The 18,863-nt window shown below is 46.5% G+C and overlaps 2 protein-coding genes across 2 annotated transcripts in view; one reads left to right on the forward strand and one right to left on the reverse strand.

Annotated features, from left to right (window-relative positions):
* Window positions 1–18,863, reverse strand: part of STPG1 (sperm tail PG-rich repeat containing 1) — a 61,359-nt gene that overhangs the window by 27,832 nt on the left and 14,664 nt on the right. The window contains exons 5-6 of the mRNA XM_040229652.1: window positions 8,258–8,359; window positions 3,217–3,387 (exon numbers count right to left, since the gene is read on the reverse strand). Coding sequence (XP_040085586.1) covers window positions 3,217–3,387; window positions 8,258–8,359 — 273 coding nt within the window. The remainder of the gene's footprint in view (window positions 1–3,216; window positions 3,388–8,257; window positions 8,360–18,863) is intronic.
* NIPAL3 (NIPA like domain containing 3) overlaps window positions 16,477–18,863 on the forward strand; it is a 73,672-nt gene continuing 71,285 nt past the window's right edge. Inside the window, exon 1 of the mRNA XM_040229634.1 lies at window positions 16,477–16,591. The gene's annotated coding sequence lies outside the window, so the exon portion shown is untranslated. The remainder of the gene's footprint in view (window positions 16,592–18,863) is intronic.

Raw genomic sequence — 18,863 nt, forward strand, 5'->3', positions numbered from 1 at the left:
AAACCTCAGCACCTAGCTGTTTTCACTGGTGTGCAAATGGTCTCTTCTGAGTGACCTTGGGCAAGTCCCTTCACCTCTCTGAACCTCAACTTCCTCTTCTGTAAATTGAAAATAAGAGAATCCACTTCCAGGTCCTTGTGAGTATGAAATCAATGAATACACAACTCTTAGAACAGAACACAGGCCATGAAAAGTGCTTCATCATCTCATCATCATTATTATTTTCAGGCTCTGATTACCCTAGGAGAAGAGTGTCTGGAGCTATACTATCCCTAACAGAAGCTACTGGCCACATATAGCTACTGAATGCTGGACACATGGCTGGTCCACATGCAGACGGGCTGCCAAGTATAACATACATGCTGAATTTTAAAGATTTAATATTAGGGAAAGAATGTAAAACATTTAATTAGTAATTTTTATATTGATTAGATATTGAAATATCTTGAACATACTGGGTTAAATAGAATATATTATTAAAACTAATTTCACGTGTTCCTTTTTTACTTTTAAATGTAGCTACTAGGAAAACAGCAGAGACATCACTCTGCCAACAAAGGTCCATATAGCCAAAGTTATGGTTTTTCCAGTGGTCATGTACAGATGTGAGAATTGGACCATAAATAAGGCTGAGCGCTAAAGAATTGATGCTTTCCGGTTGTAGTGCTGGAGAAGATTCTTGGGTGTCCCTTGGACTGCAAGGAGATCAAACCAACCAATCTTAAAGGAAATCAACCCTGAATATTCATTGGAAGGACTGATGCTGAAGCTGAAGCTTCAAACTTTGGTCACTTGATGCAAAGAGCCGACTCATTGGAAAAAACCCAGATGCTGGGAAAGATTGAAGGCAAAGGGAGAATGAGGGCGGCAGAGGACAAGATGTTTAGATAGCATCACTGACTCAACGGACATGAATTTAAGCAAACTCTGGGAAATAATGGAGGACAGAGGAGCCTGGGGTGCTGCAGCCCACAGGGTTGCAAAAAGTCAGACACGACTCAGCGACTGAGAGACCCAAACAACTAGGGAAACAAATTACTTCTGTGGCTCCTGTTGTATTTCTTTTGGACAGTGCTGGCCTAACAGGCACTTATATTGCTTTGAGCACATTATAATTGGTTGGATCCACTGAAGAAGGTGGGCAGGATCTTTGTAGTTGGAAAAATAACCATTATCTATAAGTATCATAAAAGAAAAAGGAGATTTAAACTGAAGCATTCTAACACCAAAATATTTGGAAATTACAGCATCATAATGTTACTGCCTTATGTGCAATTCATGTCTTAGGTATTTCAGAGTGCTTTCATATTGTGCTCTCATCTGCTTCTTATAATAACCCTATTGGGCAAATATCATTAATTCCATTTTACAACTGAAACCTGAGAGGGATCTTGACTTCCCCAAAGACAGTTCTACTGATTTCTGTGTACTGTGGAATCCTCATGCGCCAGGGGCTGTGCTAAATAAGCACTAGGCCTAGACTACCTGGTTTAATGTTTGCATTAGCATCAGGGAGTGGACGTAAAACCCCACTTTGCGTGTGTTCGAACTAAGTTACTTCAATTGTGTCTGACTCTTTTCAACCCTATGGGCTGTAGCCCACCAGGCTCCACTGTCCAAGGGATTCTCCAGGTAAGAATACTGGAGAGGGTTGCCATGCCCTCCTCCAGGGGATCTTCCTGATCCAGGGACTGAACCCATGTCTCTTATATCTCCTGCACTGGCAACTGGGTTCTTTACCACTAGTGCCACCTGGGAGGGCATAGCCCCATAACCCCACTTTACAGATCAATAAGCTGAGTCCTGAAAGGTTAATGGACTTGCCCAAAGCCACACACACGTAGAAAATGGCAGAGTCAAGATTTGAACCCAAGCCCACCTCTCACCCATTAACCACACTGTCCTGCCTAAGTGACTACAAAGCGATGGGAACTGGAGAAGCGCTGAAAGGGAAAGTCGCTCAGTCATGCCCGACTCTGCGGCCCCATGGACTGCACAGTCCAGGGAATTCTCCAGGCCAGAATACTGCAGTGGGCAGCCTTCCCCTTCTCCAGGGGATCTTCCCAACCCAGGGATCTAACCCGGGTCTCTTGCATTGCAGGCGGATTCTTTACCAGCTGAGCCACAAGGGAAGCCCAAGAATACTGGAGTGGGTAGCCTATTCCTTCTCCAGCAGATCTTCCCACCCTAGGAATGGAACTGGGGTCTCCTGCGTTGCAGGCAGATTCTTTACCAGCTGAGCTATCAGGGAAGCCCTGGAGAAGCACTACTGTTAAAGAAACCAGTTTTATGATATGGAAAGATAGAAGTTTATTTTCCCTGTAACAATCTAAAAAGTAAGTGAATAATACAATCACTGTTATAGATGAGAAAACTGTCCCAGAAAGTTATGTGATAGGTTGTTGTTTAGTTGCTAAGTTGTGTCCGACGCCATGGACTGCAGCATGCCAGGCTTCCCTGTCCTTCACTGTCTCTTGGAGTTTGCTCCGATTCATGTCCACTGAGTCAGTGATGCTATCTAACCATCTCATGTTCTGTAGTCCCCTTCTCCTTTTGTCTTCAATCTTTCCCAGCATCAGTCTTTTCTAATGAGTCGGCTCTTTGCATCAGGTGGCCAAAGTATTAGAGCTTCAGCTTCAGCAACAGTCCTTCCAATGAATATTCAGGGTTGATTTCCTTTAGAATTGACTGGTTCGACCTCCTTGCTGTCCAAGGGACTCTCAGGAGTCTTTTCCAACACCACAATTGGAAAGCATCAATCCTTTGGCACTCAGCCTTACTTATGGTCCAACTCTCACATCCGTATACAACTACTGGAAAAACCACAGCTTTGACTCTATGGACCTTTGTTGATAAAGTGAAGTCTCTGCTTTTTACTACACTGTCTAGGTTTATCATATTAGCTTACCTTCCAAGGAGCAAGCATCTTTTAATTTCATGTCTGTGATAGGAGCGACTACAGTAAGAGTTTTCCAGGGCAGAGGTTTTTCCACAGCTCCACACTGACCTCCGTGTAGCCCACAGCTTTCTCTGGGTTCAGAAAATTCCCTATGAGAGCCTTGCACAGCCTCGTGTAGCCATTACACAGTCAACAAATGCTAACTAATTAACCAATTGGGTTAAAGACTATTTTCCAAAGCTCCTCACATCCCTTCTTTTATTTTTAGTAAACCATTCACTCAATATATATCTAAGAAGCATAAGAAGTGTTCTTACATTGTACTGGTTTGGTGCAGGGGTTTCAGATTTGAGCACTTTCTCACAGCTTGGCAACTGGAACATGCTGGAACAGGAATTGCTGAAGTCTTTCTTAGAAACAAGATGAGATGGGATAGTGTATGCATTAGCTGCTGGGTATTTAGAAACGATGGTGTCCAGTCGGGCACACTGCGAGGAGAAAGTCAAAGGAATCCACATCATCATGTATCTTATGGCTTCCAAGGACAGGTATCAGAAAGATGGTGCTCAGCACCAGGTCTAAAAACATTTCATAAAAGGTGAAACCCTGGCAGGTAACACAGATAAAATGACCTCGGGCTTTGAGGATTTGTTCTTGGAAAATGCAAGTTCAGACATGTGTTAACTTCTGTAAACTAACTCGAATTATTCATCTTATGTTTGGGACTTGGCAAAAGTAATTTTGCCATAAAAGCATTTCCACCCAATCCCGTTTCAGGCCACTTATACTTGACTCATCAGCTGGTGGGTGATTTATTTGATGGGAAGCTTTCTGCTTTCTTCTTCCAACCTTGGTTTTTCCTTTGAGTGAAATTCTTATTTCTTGTTTGTAAGGTTAAATAATCTGAATTTCCTAAATAAGAAGTTTGCTTCTCACACCTTAAAGGTCCCAGGGCGTGCCTCCTACCTACGCCTCCCATCCCCCACCAACCCACTGATTTCATAAAACCTTACAATTTTTTTTTTCCTGCTGTTTCAACAGAAATCAATCCTACTCCTTCCAGGAAGCCATGATTAACTATTTTCAGTTAAAAAAAAAACAAACAGAATCAATGTTTGCAAAATGAAAAGGGACAAAAGCCATAAAAACTAGGTGATAACATCACTTTACCCTGGGATAGTATGGTAAGTATTGAAGTCTGATTTAAAAAAAAAACAACCAACTTTTTTTTCCATTATTTTATGGTTAAAAGCTTGAGAAAATTGCCCTTGGTTTCCTCCACTTGACAGGGGTCAATAACCACACAAGCACAGAAAGCGGAGGAGGCTGGGAAGGCCTGAGCAGCCCAGCTGACTCCTCTCTGTGCATGCCGGCTGTGCTTCTCACCATCTGGGTCATGGGCCACCACTTGCCACCAGAAGCAGGGGTGCTCTGTCCAGAGCCCAGCCTGGGCTCGAGTCCCAGCTCTGCCTCCTCCTACTTGCAAGGATCCATTGATGTTCCCAGAAGTAAGGTCACCCCAGCCTTGGATTCACTTTACCTGTGCATTTGGGACAATAGTTAACTGAGTACTTTGCGGGGAATGTTCCATCGAATCCGTATGACAAGCCTGGATCAAGGAAATTATGATTATCCCCGTTTTACAGACGGGGACCCCAAACTTCCTCAGCTAGCGAACCGGTGGAACCAACGTTCTCACCTCCACGAGACGATACGGATCAGACACCCATTCCGAGGAAGAATGGGCTGAGAGGAGTCACAGCCACGTGCTCTCGGCTACAAGATGAGCAGCTGATAAATGCCTATGGGAAGTTTTAGTTCAGGAAGAATCACTGTCTGAAACCGCCTGTGCTCATCGATACAGACACACCTCTGCTCTCCTTCTAACTTCAGAGAAGGGTGCAAGGTCAGACTATCCTCAGTGCTGCTGCATGCGGCATGTCTGTCCTGAGTCGCCCAAAAGACTGGGCAAAGCGTGTTTTGCTAAAGTGCTATTTCCCTGAAGTTAAAGCAATACATTGTAGTCAAAGTTTGAATGGAAGAGCCTGCCACTGTTGTTCCCCATTTGGTTGTTGCTGCTTACATTCCTTTATTGAGCCTACATCTTCATAAGCTTTTTGGCAGCTTATATACTGAACACTTCAGTTTCATGGTCAAGAGAGGATCAGAGGCCATGGATATTGACAACTGATTTGTCTGTTTTCTTTTGTCTTTTCCCATGACTGTATCTATTGCCTCATCTTGATTTACAAGCAAAATCTAGCAAACCTACAAAAATAAGTGTTTTGAGGTTTATCTAGGAATAATACAGAAAACATTGCTGCTGCTTTTGGTGAAGAATATCAATTTTGTATAGTTTATTTCAACTTAAATAAAATGTGAGTTTTGTTTAAAGTTCAGGTACATTTTTTTGGTGGGGACAAAACAGATTCTTGTGGTAAATTATCTTTTCAAAAATATTTATCACCTTCACAATTGAAGATAAATTTATTTTGTTTTGTTTTGTTTTTTGGCAGGTGGTTTACTACTACGGAAATTAAAAAATCCATTTTAATTGTGAAATTATTAAATGTAAGATTTATCTAACTTTTAAAATATTATATGTTGTAGGACCCCTGAAAAAAAAAAAAGGCACTATTTTCCAAAGTGTGTTCCTTGGCCTTCCAGTTCTATGAGATAAGGTTGTGTTGGTGGCAGTAGCAGCAGCAGGGAGATAGTTCCAGGGTCAAATAAACTTGAGAAGCCTCACACCATTCTGAAGATTCATAACACGCATTGGTGTAGTACATGCAGAAGGTCTGCAATCAAGAAATCTGTGTTGAAACAGCCATTCCCAAATTTCTTCCATCATAGGATCTTTTTGCCTTAGAATACTTACTAACATTCTCTTTAGGAAAAACTGCTCCAAAAAATTCCCATCTGAGGCAAAGTTTCATCAGTCATCACAAGAGAATTAGTCTGAGTCTAGCTGAAATGACACTCACTCATCAGCCTACGCCTTGGCTTTCTTTTAATTGCCAGGCCTCCGGTCTCCAACCTGGCCACATGCTGGCATTCATGAACCTCTCTCCAGCACATAACAGCCTTTCCAGAGACACTGAAGACCCCGCACATATACAGAAAAGCCATGGAAATACCATCCCCTCCACCCCCACACACACACCTGCCTCATTTGACTTCCTACCCAGTCCTGTGAATAATTCTGGAACAAAGCTGTGGAGTAATAGTCATGAAGCTCTTCAGATTATTTGAATTTAGAGGGAGAACAGGTCCTCTCAAAAGGCTGGGTGCAGTTGCTCCAATAGTCATCCAGAAGTTTCTAAAATGTACTGACCCACAGCATTTTTTGGTCAACGCCACCGGGAGTCACGCTTCTGACGGCCACACCAGCATCAGTAAGGCAGACCTTTCTCTGATGTGGTAGTGGCTGTTTTAGTCACTAAGTTGTGTCCGACCCTTTTGTGACCGCATGGACTCTAGCCCGCCGGGCTCCTCTGTCCATGGGATTTCTCAGGCAAGAACACTGGAGTGGGCTGCCATTTCCTCCTTCAGGGGATCCTCCCCATCCAGGGATAGAACCCGCATCACTTGTACCGCAGGTGGACTCTACCGCTGAGCCACAGGGAGGCCCTCTCTGACAGGGACTGCTCTCAATCCCTGTAGGGTCCAGGATCTGGAAACAAGAGCCGCTAAACGTGAAAGGCAGCAAAAGAAGGGGTGGAGGAATGAAATTGGCGACCAGTCCTGGAAGGAACTAGGCGAAATATGGGAACCTCCTGATAGAGCTCCACTTAGGGCCCCTGCCCGAGGATACAGGAACTCATGTGTTTAGAAACATAAATATCAACCCCTATATCCGTCACAGCAGGAAGAAGCAGCCTCAACAGCTCAGCATCTTTGGGGTTTGGTCTGAATTTGGTAAAGACCTGATTAGATCCTGTCACACACACATCTGCCCTTGGGCCCCTTCTCCTCCAGACGGCCCAGCCTGGTCATTTGGAAAGTTACTGCACGTACAGCCTAGCAGGGAGTGGATGGTGTGCTCTGATTCAGCACCTGCTCTGGCACCAGGGAGGAGTGAGCAGTGCCACTATTTGGCAAAGCTCTCAGAGAGAAAACCTAGGTGTTGCAGGAAGTATTGTCTGTGACTCAAGTGGCAACAGTCTTGACGCTGAACATGTTTATAGGGCTCTGTAGTTTCAAAGACTATTTCACTCATTGCAACGGCAGCTTGCCCAGGGCCTCTGGGGAGTCTTCACTCTGTGAGGCAGCTGGGACACAGAGGGTGACGTGCTTGAGGTCACATCGAGGTTGGACCCAGAGCTGAGTCAGGATCAGGTCTTAAGTCTTGTCTCTAGTGCCAGGCCATTGTGAGAGGGCATGTCTTTGGCTCATTGCTTTGTAGTCTCTTTACTCACAGGGCTGGAGGTAGATGTGTGGCTGATTTGTGAACTGGCTCGGGGCTTTGTGCAGCCTGAACATCTTAGCTGGTGAGGAGTTAACTCCCAAATCGGTTTGCTCCTTGAGCATTCAGCTCGGTCAAGCTCGAATTCCACTGAGTGGCTACATTCAGTGTGACTTAAATGGTCTCTTTGTGTATGTGTGTGTGTGTTTTAAATCAATTCCAGTGTCAGGTATCATCATACATTTTTGCAAGAGATTATTAAAACTCTTAAAGGGACAGATGGCACAGGCATCTTTTTGATGCTGGAGTTTGGATTTGCTTTCTTTTTCACTTTCCTACCTCAGAGAGTCTTACCCTACTTTGATTCCCCTAGTTGTATCTATTTTATCTTATCAACAGATAGATGTTCAAATAAAGACTATCCTTGCCCAGGTCAGGTCAGAGATGCTGGCACTTCATTTAGCTACTTGAGGCTTGGAGCGATCCACAAAGATAAAGACCCACATCTTACAAAGAAGAGAAATGGAGAGGAGGGGAATATTCCTAAATTCCCGGCCTGCTGTCTGCTTTCTTTTAGGTCCCGTCAGATTTCTCAACAACTTGAATAACCCAGTTAGACTAAGAGGTGTAAAAAGTCCTGTTAGGGCAAGATGTATCATAAGAATTTTGTCTTGGTTTAGGAGTCCACTCCATGCTGACAAAATTGGATTTGGATGATTAGGTTCTGAATATGCTTCTAGCTTCTCTTCCCACTCAGGGAGTGGGTAGCAGTGGGGGAAAAAATTACTTTAGAGATCTAGGCTCCAGTTTACCTGCGTGAAACCTGGGCAGACCATTACTCTCCTAATTAGAACCACAGGAGAGAAGGGCCCGGATGTCCAATATGTGATTAAACCATGAAGGAAGCAAAGTGCTGAGCGGTTAGTGCCCTTATCCAGAGAAGGGGCTCTCACCATAGAAGGGAAAGTGCACGTCCCTTTCTTGGACAATGACACGCTGTTGATCACAGGGGACTGGTGAATGACGTTGTAGAACCCCGGGCCTGGGATATCATCCTGAAAGGGAAGGGAGCATGGTGTCATCGCAAGACTTTCCATTCCACGGTGCTTTTCTGCAAGTTTTACATCCATTAACCCTAAGCTTCATTGGAATCTTCCCAGACAGGTGGAGATGCTACCTCCCGGATGACAGCCCAGCTCCACCAACTCCTGACCTGCCCCGTCACCACCTCAGTTCACAAGCGCTGGGGCCGGGACTCCAGCTCAGGTCTGGGACCACCCCCCTGCCTGCCCCCACCCCCACCAACCACAGCCCTTGTTCTTTCCACTATTCTGTACTGCATTCTAGGAGGATGCTATGGTTTCTTCGTGCCAATAGAGGCACGAGCAGAAAAACGGATCCCGAGTGCATCGGCGGCTGTGCAGGTCAGCGTGGGGCTGACTTGGGTCCGCCAAATCCGGGGCGAGAGAAGGGTGACCGATTTCACGTTCACCACACCCCACCTGACTCAGCTTCCTCCCCAGCCTTTCAAAGGAGAAACCAGGGAGTGTTTCTGTTTATAAAGCAAAGCGAAACAAAAACCACCTTCATTCCAAACAAGACCATCTCTAACTCTCAGACAAAAAGAGGTGGGCTCATGGGGCTCAAGTGCTCAGTGATGTGGGTGTGTTAGACAGAAACAAACAAAAGCTTGATTTCTAAGCTCATTTCTGCTGCTGCAGTTAATTGGGTTGGCATCTCATTTCCCGTGCTGGTTACCAGGGGGAGGTAAATGTTTACAGAAGTTGGCGAAGAAAGCGACGTGAAATGACAAGGATGCTCCTCTGTCTTGAGGGTTTACTGGGTGCCTCCTTGGTGCCAAGAGCTTTTCAAAGGTTGTCCCATTTAATCCTCCAGTGAGAAAGGGATGCCCCCATTTTATAGATGGAGACACTGAGGCCCATGGAGATGAACTTGCCCCAGGGTCCCACTGCGTCAGTGGCAGCACCTGAATTCAGTGTTACGTGATGGTGTATAGCCTTTTGCAGTAGAAATACTATCGGGTCCAACGAAAGTGAGGCCCAGAGATGTTGGGGCCACAGCTAATAGATGGGGAAGCATAAATTTAAACCTGAGCAGTCTGACTCTCCTTGCTACCTCCAAGGTCTGCCCCCCGGGCTCCTCTTGTCCCCAGCCATCCCTACTGCATTTTGCAGAGCAGAAAGAGAGCTCAAGTCTCCATGGGGCCCTCCCCGGACTCTCCAGTCTGGATTCAGCCGTGTGTGATGATGGGTTAATATAAGGATGTGGTCATCGGGGCTGTTAACAGATTCTTCTGGGACTTTGCTGGTAGTCCAGTGGTTAAGAATCCACATTCCAGTGCAGGGCATGTGGGTTCAATGCCTGGTTGGGGAACTAAGATTCCATGTGCCTTGGAGCAACTAGGTCCTCCCACCACAACTACTGGGCCAGCCCTGCGCTGCAGAAGCCTGTACACCTCAGTGAGAGAAGCCCGGACGCTGCAACAAAGATGCAGAGTGTTCAAAAAGAACAACAACAAAAACCAGAAACCACACACACAGAGCAGGTTCTCCTGTGCTGTTTTAAGTGCAGTGAAGCCTCTGAGTCTTGCTCTGTCAAGGTAGGGGCAGGGAGGCTGACTCCTACCTTGCAGGTGACGACGATTCCTAGTGGAAAGAGAGGGGGCTGACTACTGGAGTGGGGGACGGGGGGGGCTGGGGCGGGGAGGAGATGAGGCAGGCTGCGGGGAGATGTGGCCCAACCAGAACCCTGGCCTGTGGATGTGATGTGAGGGGCTACAGGAAGAGGAACAAGAAAGAGGCTTTTTCTAGGGGGCTGTTTGCAGGATGGACATGTTTATTGATGGTCACTGCATGCCGGGCACCGTTCTAGACTCACTCACAGATTTAATCCCCACGTTAAAGATGAGAAGACAGAACCCAAAGGGATGAGGTTCAAGGTCATGAAGCTAGTAATGGTCAGAGCCCGAATCTGAATCCAGGAGAGTCTGCTCTTGACCGTTAAGACAAACTAACTCTCAGATGAGTGTAGGATAAAATGTGCACGATAGAAGGAAGAACAGTCCCACTGAGTTTGGAATCAGGAATTCTAGCGTCGGCGCTGCTGCTAGCTAAGTGATCTTGAGCTCTCCAGACTTCAGTTTCCTCACGTGTAAATTGAAGATGCTGCGCTAAACGCCTTTGGGTACCTTGTAGCTTCCGGAGTCCCTCCAGGGAGGGAAAGCTGAAGCAGGAAATGTGATTTTTCTAGGTTTAAAGAAGAAAGAGTCTTGTACATCCCCAGACCCCAGTCTCCTGCCACTCTCCCGATACCAGCATCAGCCCACAAGAATTTTCTGCCCACCTCTGTGAGTCTGAGGGGCTAGGGTTGCCAGCCAAAGCACAAGCCTGCAGGGCTGCTCCATCCCACCCTGCCAGGTCAAATTTGAATTTCAGATAAACAACAAAACACTGTTTTAGTATGACTAGGGCCCAATCAATATTTGGGATACACTTGAAGCACAAGCTGGAATCAAGATTGCCGGGAGAAATCTCAAGAACCTCAGATATGCAGATAAGACCATCCTTATGGCAGAAAGTGAAGAGGAACTAAAAAGCCTCTTGAAGAAAGTGAAAGAGGAGAGTGAAAAAGTTGGCTTAAAGCTCAACATTCAGAAAACGAAGATCATGGCATCCGGTCCCATCACTTCATGGGAAATAGATGGGGAAACAGTGGAAACAGTGTCAGACTTTATCTTTTTGGGCTCCAAAATCACTGCAGATGGTGATTGCAGCCATGAAATTAAAAGACGCTCACTCCTTGGAAGAAAAGTTATGACCAACCTAGATAGTATATTCAAAAGCAGAGACATTACTTTGCCAACAAAGGTCCATCTAGTCAAGGCTATGGTTTTTCCTATGGTCATGTATGGATGTGAGAGTTGAACTGTGAAGAAAGCTGAACACCGAAGAATTGACGCTTTTGAACTGTGGTGTTGGAGAAGACTCTTGAGAGTCCCTTGGACTGCAAGGAGATCCAAACAGTCCATTCTAAAGGAGATCAGCCCTGGGATTCTTTGGAAGGAATGATGCTAAAGCTGAAACTCCAGTACTTTGGCCACCTCATGTAAAGAGTTGACTCATTGGAAAAGACTCTGATGCTGGGAGGGATTGGGGGCAGGAGGAGAGGGGGACGACAGAGGATGAGATGGCTGGATGGCATCACTGACTTGATGGACGTGAGTCTAAGTGAACTCCGGGAGTTGGTGATGAACAGGGAGGCCTGGAGTGCTGTGATTCATGGGGTCGCAAAGACTCGGACACGACTGAGCAAGTGAGCTGAACTATACAAAACAGTTTGTTGTTTATCTGAAATTCTAAATTAGTTAGGAATCCTGTATTTTTACTTGCTAAATCTGACAACCCTACTGGACTTAATCATGTTTTAATTGCACCACATTGCAAACTGGTTTGCATCTAGGACAAATAGGACGGGAACTGTCATCTCTTACCCTGGAGGGAGAGCGTGCTCTTTGCACTTAGTGAATATCCTAGAAGGGGCCTCCAGGCAGCAGGTTGGCTGGTGGTGGCTCATGAGGGCGACGTAAATATTCAGAAACGTTGCTAGTGGTAGCTTGAAACTGACCAGGGTGGGGGTGTTTACATCACAGACATTGGCAGATGCTATACATCAGGACTTGTCTTTGTGGAGGGGAGAGGTGGTTTACCAAGACACCATCACCTGCACTCTACACCGAGTAGGTTTCCAAGCTGCCCAGAGGGAAAGGTCCAGCTGCAAAGAATTCAAGTGTTCTCCAACAAATGTTAGAGGTGGCACACGGCTCCCCAGGAAGGAAATGCCAGTCCAATCTTTCACCTCTGGGATAACAGTTCATGTGACTAATATTACAGGATGTGGATGAGTTCTGACCTCTCTGCATCTCCCAAACTCAGCCAGCCCTTGGCTTCTTGGCCAAGATGAAAACCAAGAAGGTGAAAATCCAATAAACCAATCCAATAAAATGGGTATATGGAGGGAGAAGGGAAGAGAACTGTTCATTTAGCTCTACTGACTGCTTTTTGAGTGTTTGTTACAAGGGAAGATCTGGGCAAGGGCTACACCTGTTGTCCCCTGGGTCTGCATCACAGCGTGAGGATTGAATGAGTCTATGGACATCCCATCAGCTTCATCATTACTAGTCCACAATAGCCTCAGTGAAACTAGGACCTTCCCTCTGGGGTTAAAAGACCTTCAGGGTAAAGATGGAGTGAGAAATGGCAGGCCAATGTCCTCCCACCCCCCCACCCAAGACACACAGGCAACATTGGGTGGAAATGCACTTTAAGCACCCTTTTGAAGGAGGGGCTTCCCAGGTGTCAAAGTGGTAAAGAATCCACCTGCCAACGCAGGAGACAGAAGGGGGTTCGATCCCTGGGTCAGGAAGGTCCCCTGGAGCAGGAAATGTCAAAGCACTCCAATATTCTTGCCTGGAAAATTCCAGGGACAAAGGAGCCTGGTGGTCTACAGTCCATGGGGTTGAAAAGAGTCAGACATGACTGAGCGTGCACACACACAAGTCCCATGGGCAGCCTTAGCATTTGCCAAGGGCCAGACACAGATCAACGTTCATTCAACCCTGGGACAGATTTAAAGAGGTGGTGAGGAGGAGGGGAAGAGAGGGAGTTGGGCATTGACCTCCTCACCCTAGAGGGTATGGGGGATATGGGAGAGGCTAGTGACCCACATCCTGGAACCAGTTACATCTGCACACAGCCTGGGTTCTTTAGTCTTGATTTCATAGGCTCTGTCCCACCAAGACTTTCAGGTTTGCCAACCCACTTCCAGATTGGAAAATGTGGTCTCTGCTGGATCACTGGCAGAAGCTCCCACTAGAGCTGCCTTTTGAGCCTTCAGGGATGTCTACCCTGTTTTGGTCATCTTGGGGGTGGCTAGCTCGTGTTCTCAGGCATGCACTAGATGAGCAGAAACTAGGCTTCTGCTGAAGGGCTGGAGGTATACAACAGGAGGACGACACACTGGGGGGAAACAGAGCCCTGGCCTGTGCTTAGCCCACTGGCAAAACTGCACAGAAATGTGGGTTCCTGAGGGAGCAAGCTCCTTTTACAAATGTCTCTGGTCTCAGGGTCTCCAGCAAAGCATCCGTCTGCCTATTGACTTCATTGAAGGCTAGAAAGCCTTTTTACAGGCTCATGTGGCCACAGTGGCAAGGCGAGCACAGGCCAGCAGACAGGAGAGCCAGCGTCCGCCCTCAGGGCACGTCCCCCAACTGGGCCTCCGTCTCCTCATCTGTGAACCTGCGAAGAGGCAAGTGCGGGTGTCAAGATCTAGGGTTTGCACTCTGGGCCTCCACGAGCAGTCCAGGGAAAGGAGGCCTGAGTTGGCAGCGGCTTCAAGCAGCAACTCCCCACCCAGAGAAAGCCATAATTTGAGAAGATACGTGCAGCCCAATGTTCACTGCAGCACTCCTTACAGCAGCCAGGACACGGAAGCCACCCAAGTGTCACTGACAGAGGAAGGGATAAAGAAGGTGTGGGCTACCTATATACAATGGAATACTACTCAGTCACATAAAGGGACAAATTGGGTCATTTGCGGAGACATGCATGGACCTAGAGACTGTCATAAAAACTTAAGTAAGGCAGCAACAGAAAAACACGTATTATGGATTAACATACATATGTGGAGTCTGAAAAGATTGGTATAGAGCATCTTATTTACAAAGCAGAAATAGAGACACAGACAGAGAGAACAAAAGTATGGATTCCAAGGGGGAAAGCGGAGGGGATGCATGAATTGGGAGAAATATACGTATGTGGAGTCTGAAAAGACTGGTATAGAGCATCTTATCTACAAAGCGGAAATAGAGACACAGACATAGAGAACAAAAGTATGGATTCCAAGGGGGAAAGCGGAGGGGATGGATAAACTGGGAGACTGGGATTGACGTATATACACTATTGATACTATGTACAGAATAGATAACTAATGAGAACCCACTGCACAGCACAGGGAACTCTGCTCAGTGCATGGGGTAACCTCAATGGGAAGGAAATCCACAAAAAGGGGGATATATGTACACACATAGCTGATTCACTTTGCTGTACAGCAGAAACACAATGTTGGAAAGCAACTATACGCCAATAAAAATTAATGTGAAAAAATCATTAAAAAAAAGAAAAGCAGCAGCAATTCCTTTTTACCTGCTCCACCAAAGGGCGTCAGGATGGGATGCTGTCACAGATGGGGCCCCTCTGCTGTGCCCAGAGATTCAGGGGTCACTGAAGCCCTTCTGGTTCAAACTGTCTACAGTTCTGAGATGTGCCCCTTGTAAGACACCCTTCTTCTTTTCTGCTTTCTTCCCCTTCCTCCCCACCACCTCTCAACTCCATACACTAATGTCTGCCATCAAAGTTCTTTGCCCATCACTGGCCTGGCTGGGTTGGAAACACAGACAAGAGAAGCCAAACCTGCATTTTCAAAGCGTCAGATTACATGGGCCTCATCTCTGAGCACCCATGGCCCTCTCTTGCAGAGCCCTCCCTCTTTGTTAGGGCTTCCCAGGTAGTGCAGTGGTAAAAGAGCCTGCCTGCCAACGCAGGAGACACAAGACACACAGTTTTGATCCCTGGGTCAGGAAAATCCCCTGGAGCAGGAAATGGCAACCCACATCAGTATTCTTGCCTGGAGAGTTCCATGGACAGAGGGGCCTGGTGGGCTACAGTCCGTGGGGTGGCAAAGAGTCGGACATGACTGAGCAGCTGAGCATGCATGCCTCCTTATTGAATCTGGTGGCAGCTCATTAGCAGTCCCTGGAAATCCTGAGTGAAATGTGGGCAAAAAGTCAATTCAGCAAGCACATGCTCAAGCCTGCTGAAGGCCAGGGCTGGGCTAAGGAGCCAGGATACAGGCACGACCGACTGGCAGCCTGTATGTATGTTCTAGGAACAGAACAAAGGCGACGTGGCAAAACAGTGTAAGGTGGATGGTGTGAGTTACCCTGACTCCATGAGAAAGGCCTGGACTTGAGATGGGGTCACTTGTTCGACTGACTTTTGAGGGGCTCTGGGGTCTGGAAAGGACACTGATCAGATGTGCACGTCCATTACTGCCCCACCAAGCTAAAGGTGGTGGGGGGCGTTCAGGGGAGGGGGTGCATTCTCCAAGCCTCCTGCTCCCCATCCCATACCCCCCAGCGCCCCGCAAAGATGCTGGGAAACAGTCTGGGAGCTAGGACCTGCCGCCTGGGTGGTCCTCACTCCGCCTGACCCTGGCTATGCAAGTTACTTAACCCTCTTTACATCTCGGGGTTCATTATCTGAAAAGTGGGGGTAATGGTAGGACTTAGCTCATGGTGATTATGGTGATTAAATGAGGTCAGAAATGCCATATCTTCAAGGGGAGCCTGGTATGCTGTCTGTGCGGCCAAGGGTTTGCACTTCCCACCCGTATGCCCTGCAGACCCCTGAGGAAGGGGTGCTGATGACTGATGTGGAGGAGAGGCTTCCAGAGCAGGAAGGTCAGGCAGAGCCCATTGCAGCTTCAAGCATGCAACAGAGGGCATGTGTAGGAGGGCTTATCCCCTTGAACAAGGTGGTCTCTGCAAACTGAACTTCCTTTCACTGAAAAATCTCTGACGTGTGAAATATCCCTGGTCTGGTGCCTCATCACAATTAAACACTGTTCTGCTTAGCACGAGGAGGGTGGATTTGCCGTCAGGCTCTGTCTGAAATTAACATATATTTTTAAATCATGGCTACTGGTAGGACACACACACCCTACCCAAAGAGGGGTGTCTGTATAATACCAGTACCCATTCATCTGTGCCTGGAAGGGATCAATCAAGTTTAGGATTATGGAACAGGAATCCCTGGCAAGGGCCTACCTATGATTAATACAGCCTCCTTATTTTTGAGATGAGGAAATGGAGATGCAAAGACTTTCAGTGGGTATCCTTAGTGTTAGCCAGCTTGGGAAATAGCGACCACAGTCCACGGTGACAGGGGGATAGAATTGGGGAGGCAGGGGAGCAAAGTGTCCTTTGGGTTTCTGGGCTAGGCTTGGTCTTAGATTAGGCATGTCTCTTCATGCATGCAGAGTCTGTAAATAATTGTAAAATGTTTGGGGAAGCAGACTTCACTCCTAGCAGCCGAAATTGCCAGTCCAGACACCGAGCTCAGGAAGGATTCCTTGTACCCAGCAGTCATTCTTACGGGGAATGCGAGCTGGGCTGTGGTGCCCTGAGGTCTCTCTGCAGAAGTCTGATTAAGGTAAGTGCACATTTCAGAGGGCACTCATTCTGCGTTAAAGTTGTGCTAAATGGGTCACAGGCCTGATGTGAGGACACAACCGAGTTATGAGATCAGGCCCAGGGTGTGTACAGTTAATGTTATAAGAAGGGTGGTGAGACACTGGAGTTTTAAAATCTGCTTTTAATTTGTATTGCCTCACTAAATTATTGGGTGATGTTAAACAGGATTCTTAGCTTCTCAATGCTCAAGTTTCTTCAGGAAGAATGAGAATTGTGAGTGTGGATTAAGGTATTTTTTTTTTCCTGTTTTTACAGCTTAAAGAAACTAAAATATTATAATAGCCTGAATGGTATATTTCAGATGAGGAAACTGAAGCCCACAAAAAGTCAAAGGAGTAGTCTAAAGCCACGCAGCTAATAACAGAATTCCGGGACCTGGTTTATGGATCCCATGCCCTTTTCATAAAGTTCCATACTTATTTACAAAATGCTTTCAAATGCTTAGATGAACGTTTTCACGTTGTCGAACCAACACGACCACGTTTAAAAAGTATGAATCAAATTTCTGAGCTATTTCTCTCTATATCAGATGCTGCCTATAGCTTTGGCTGGCTGGCACCTTGATTCCTTCAGGAGAAGAATTTCTACCAAGTAGAAAGTAGAAATTTCTACTTTTTCAATAGTAGTTGAAAATGCACACTTTAAAAACCAGGCCATTCACGTCTCTGGATTTGAGTCTTCAGACTGTGATCATCTGGAATGGGGCCTCACACGTGACACGTTCCCGTTTTGAGCTTGGTCTGTCCGGGGGAGGCCTTTTCAAAAACGCGCTGGCTTGCTGTCATAGATGGACTTGATGACTTTGCACGCCACAGAGGGAGGCGTGGTGTCAGGTGTAGACAGAGCGTGAGGTTTTGGAGTGAGTTGAGCCTGGGTTTGAGGTCTAATTCTTTCAACATTGATTCAGCAGATATCCATGTGAGGGCTCTTATGTGCCAAATCCTGCATTGTGAGACCTTGGGTGGATCATTTAACTTCCCTAAGCCCCGGTTTTCTCTTCTGTTAAAAGTATAAACCCTTCCTTTTAGCACTGTTCTCAGGATTAGAAATACGGTCTAAAACTGATTTCATACAAAGAAGGGATCGGTAAATGGTGGCTGCTTTTTTTTTTTTTTTTAATTGAAGGATAATTGCTTTACAGAATTGTGTTGTTTTCTGCCAAACGTCAACATGAATCAGCCATGGGTATACCTATGTCCCCTCCCTCTTGGAGGTCGGGCTGCAGATATCAGAGAGATGGACAGTATGTGCTCAGGAAATGGACAGACGGAAAACCAGACCAAAAGGGAGAGACAACGGGTCAGGAAAAACATAAGAGAGAAGGGAGAAAACTCTTGAGTAAACAAATAGCTTATTTATCACCTTTGGAGAAAACCTACAAGTAATTAAAAATGTGTGTGTGTGTGTGTGTATGTACACACGCTATATTATTTGCTCTCTTGGAATCCTAAAATAGCAGAAGTAGAAGGAACTTAAACATTCTCTAGCGAGCGCTCTTGCTTAAGAAGGAGGAAACAGGCCAAAGGGCATGTGGCTTGCGGAGGACTCATCCGAGTTCAGGACCCAGACCTCCCTGTTCCCTCTCGCCACCGTGGCCGCGGGGGTAGGATGAAAAACATTTTTAGAATGCAGCGAAAGGTAACTGACATGACGACTCCTCCAAAAGAATGCTATTCTGAAGGTCCTAGTTAGAATAAAGGAACGATTTTTAAAGGCTCTGGCGTCTGTGAGTTGCTTCTGCCCCCTGCTGGTGAGAGCCGAGAACGTCAGACCTGAGCCTTCAGCGGGTGAAATTTCAAGTTACCAGGGGAACACCTCCCCCAGGAGCCTAATAGAATCTTCCAGATCAGAGAGGAAAAGAGACACAGATATTTGGGGAAGAAGGTGAGACTGAGGGAAAGGCAGAAACATTATATAACACTGCTGAAGCTTAAGAAAAAGAGTGGATGTATCACCACAAAGGTAATTGTACATTTATTGTGTGTGTGTGTGTGTGTGTGTGTGAGTTGCTCCGTTGTGTCCAACTCTTTGCGACCCCATGGTCTGTCCATGGGGCTCTTTGGGCAAGAATACTGGAGTGGGTAGCTATTCCCTCCTCCAGGGGACCTTCCCGGCCCTGGGATCAAACTCAGGGTTCCTGAATTGCAGGCAGATTTTTTGCCGCGTGAGCTACACAGCTCGTTTATTATTTGAAGAAAGTCTTGTTAGTTCCTGTCAAGTTTTGAATAAGG

Source organism: Oryx dammah, unplaced genomic scaffold (assembly GCF_014754425.2).
Source record: "Oryx dammah isolate SB20612 unplaced genomic scaffold, SCBI_Odam_1.1 HiC_scaffold_27, whole genome shotgun sequence".
NCBI lineage: Eukaryota > Metazoa > Chordata > Mammalia > Artiodactyla > Bovidae > Oryx > Oryx dammah.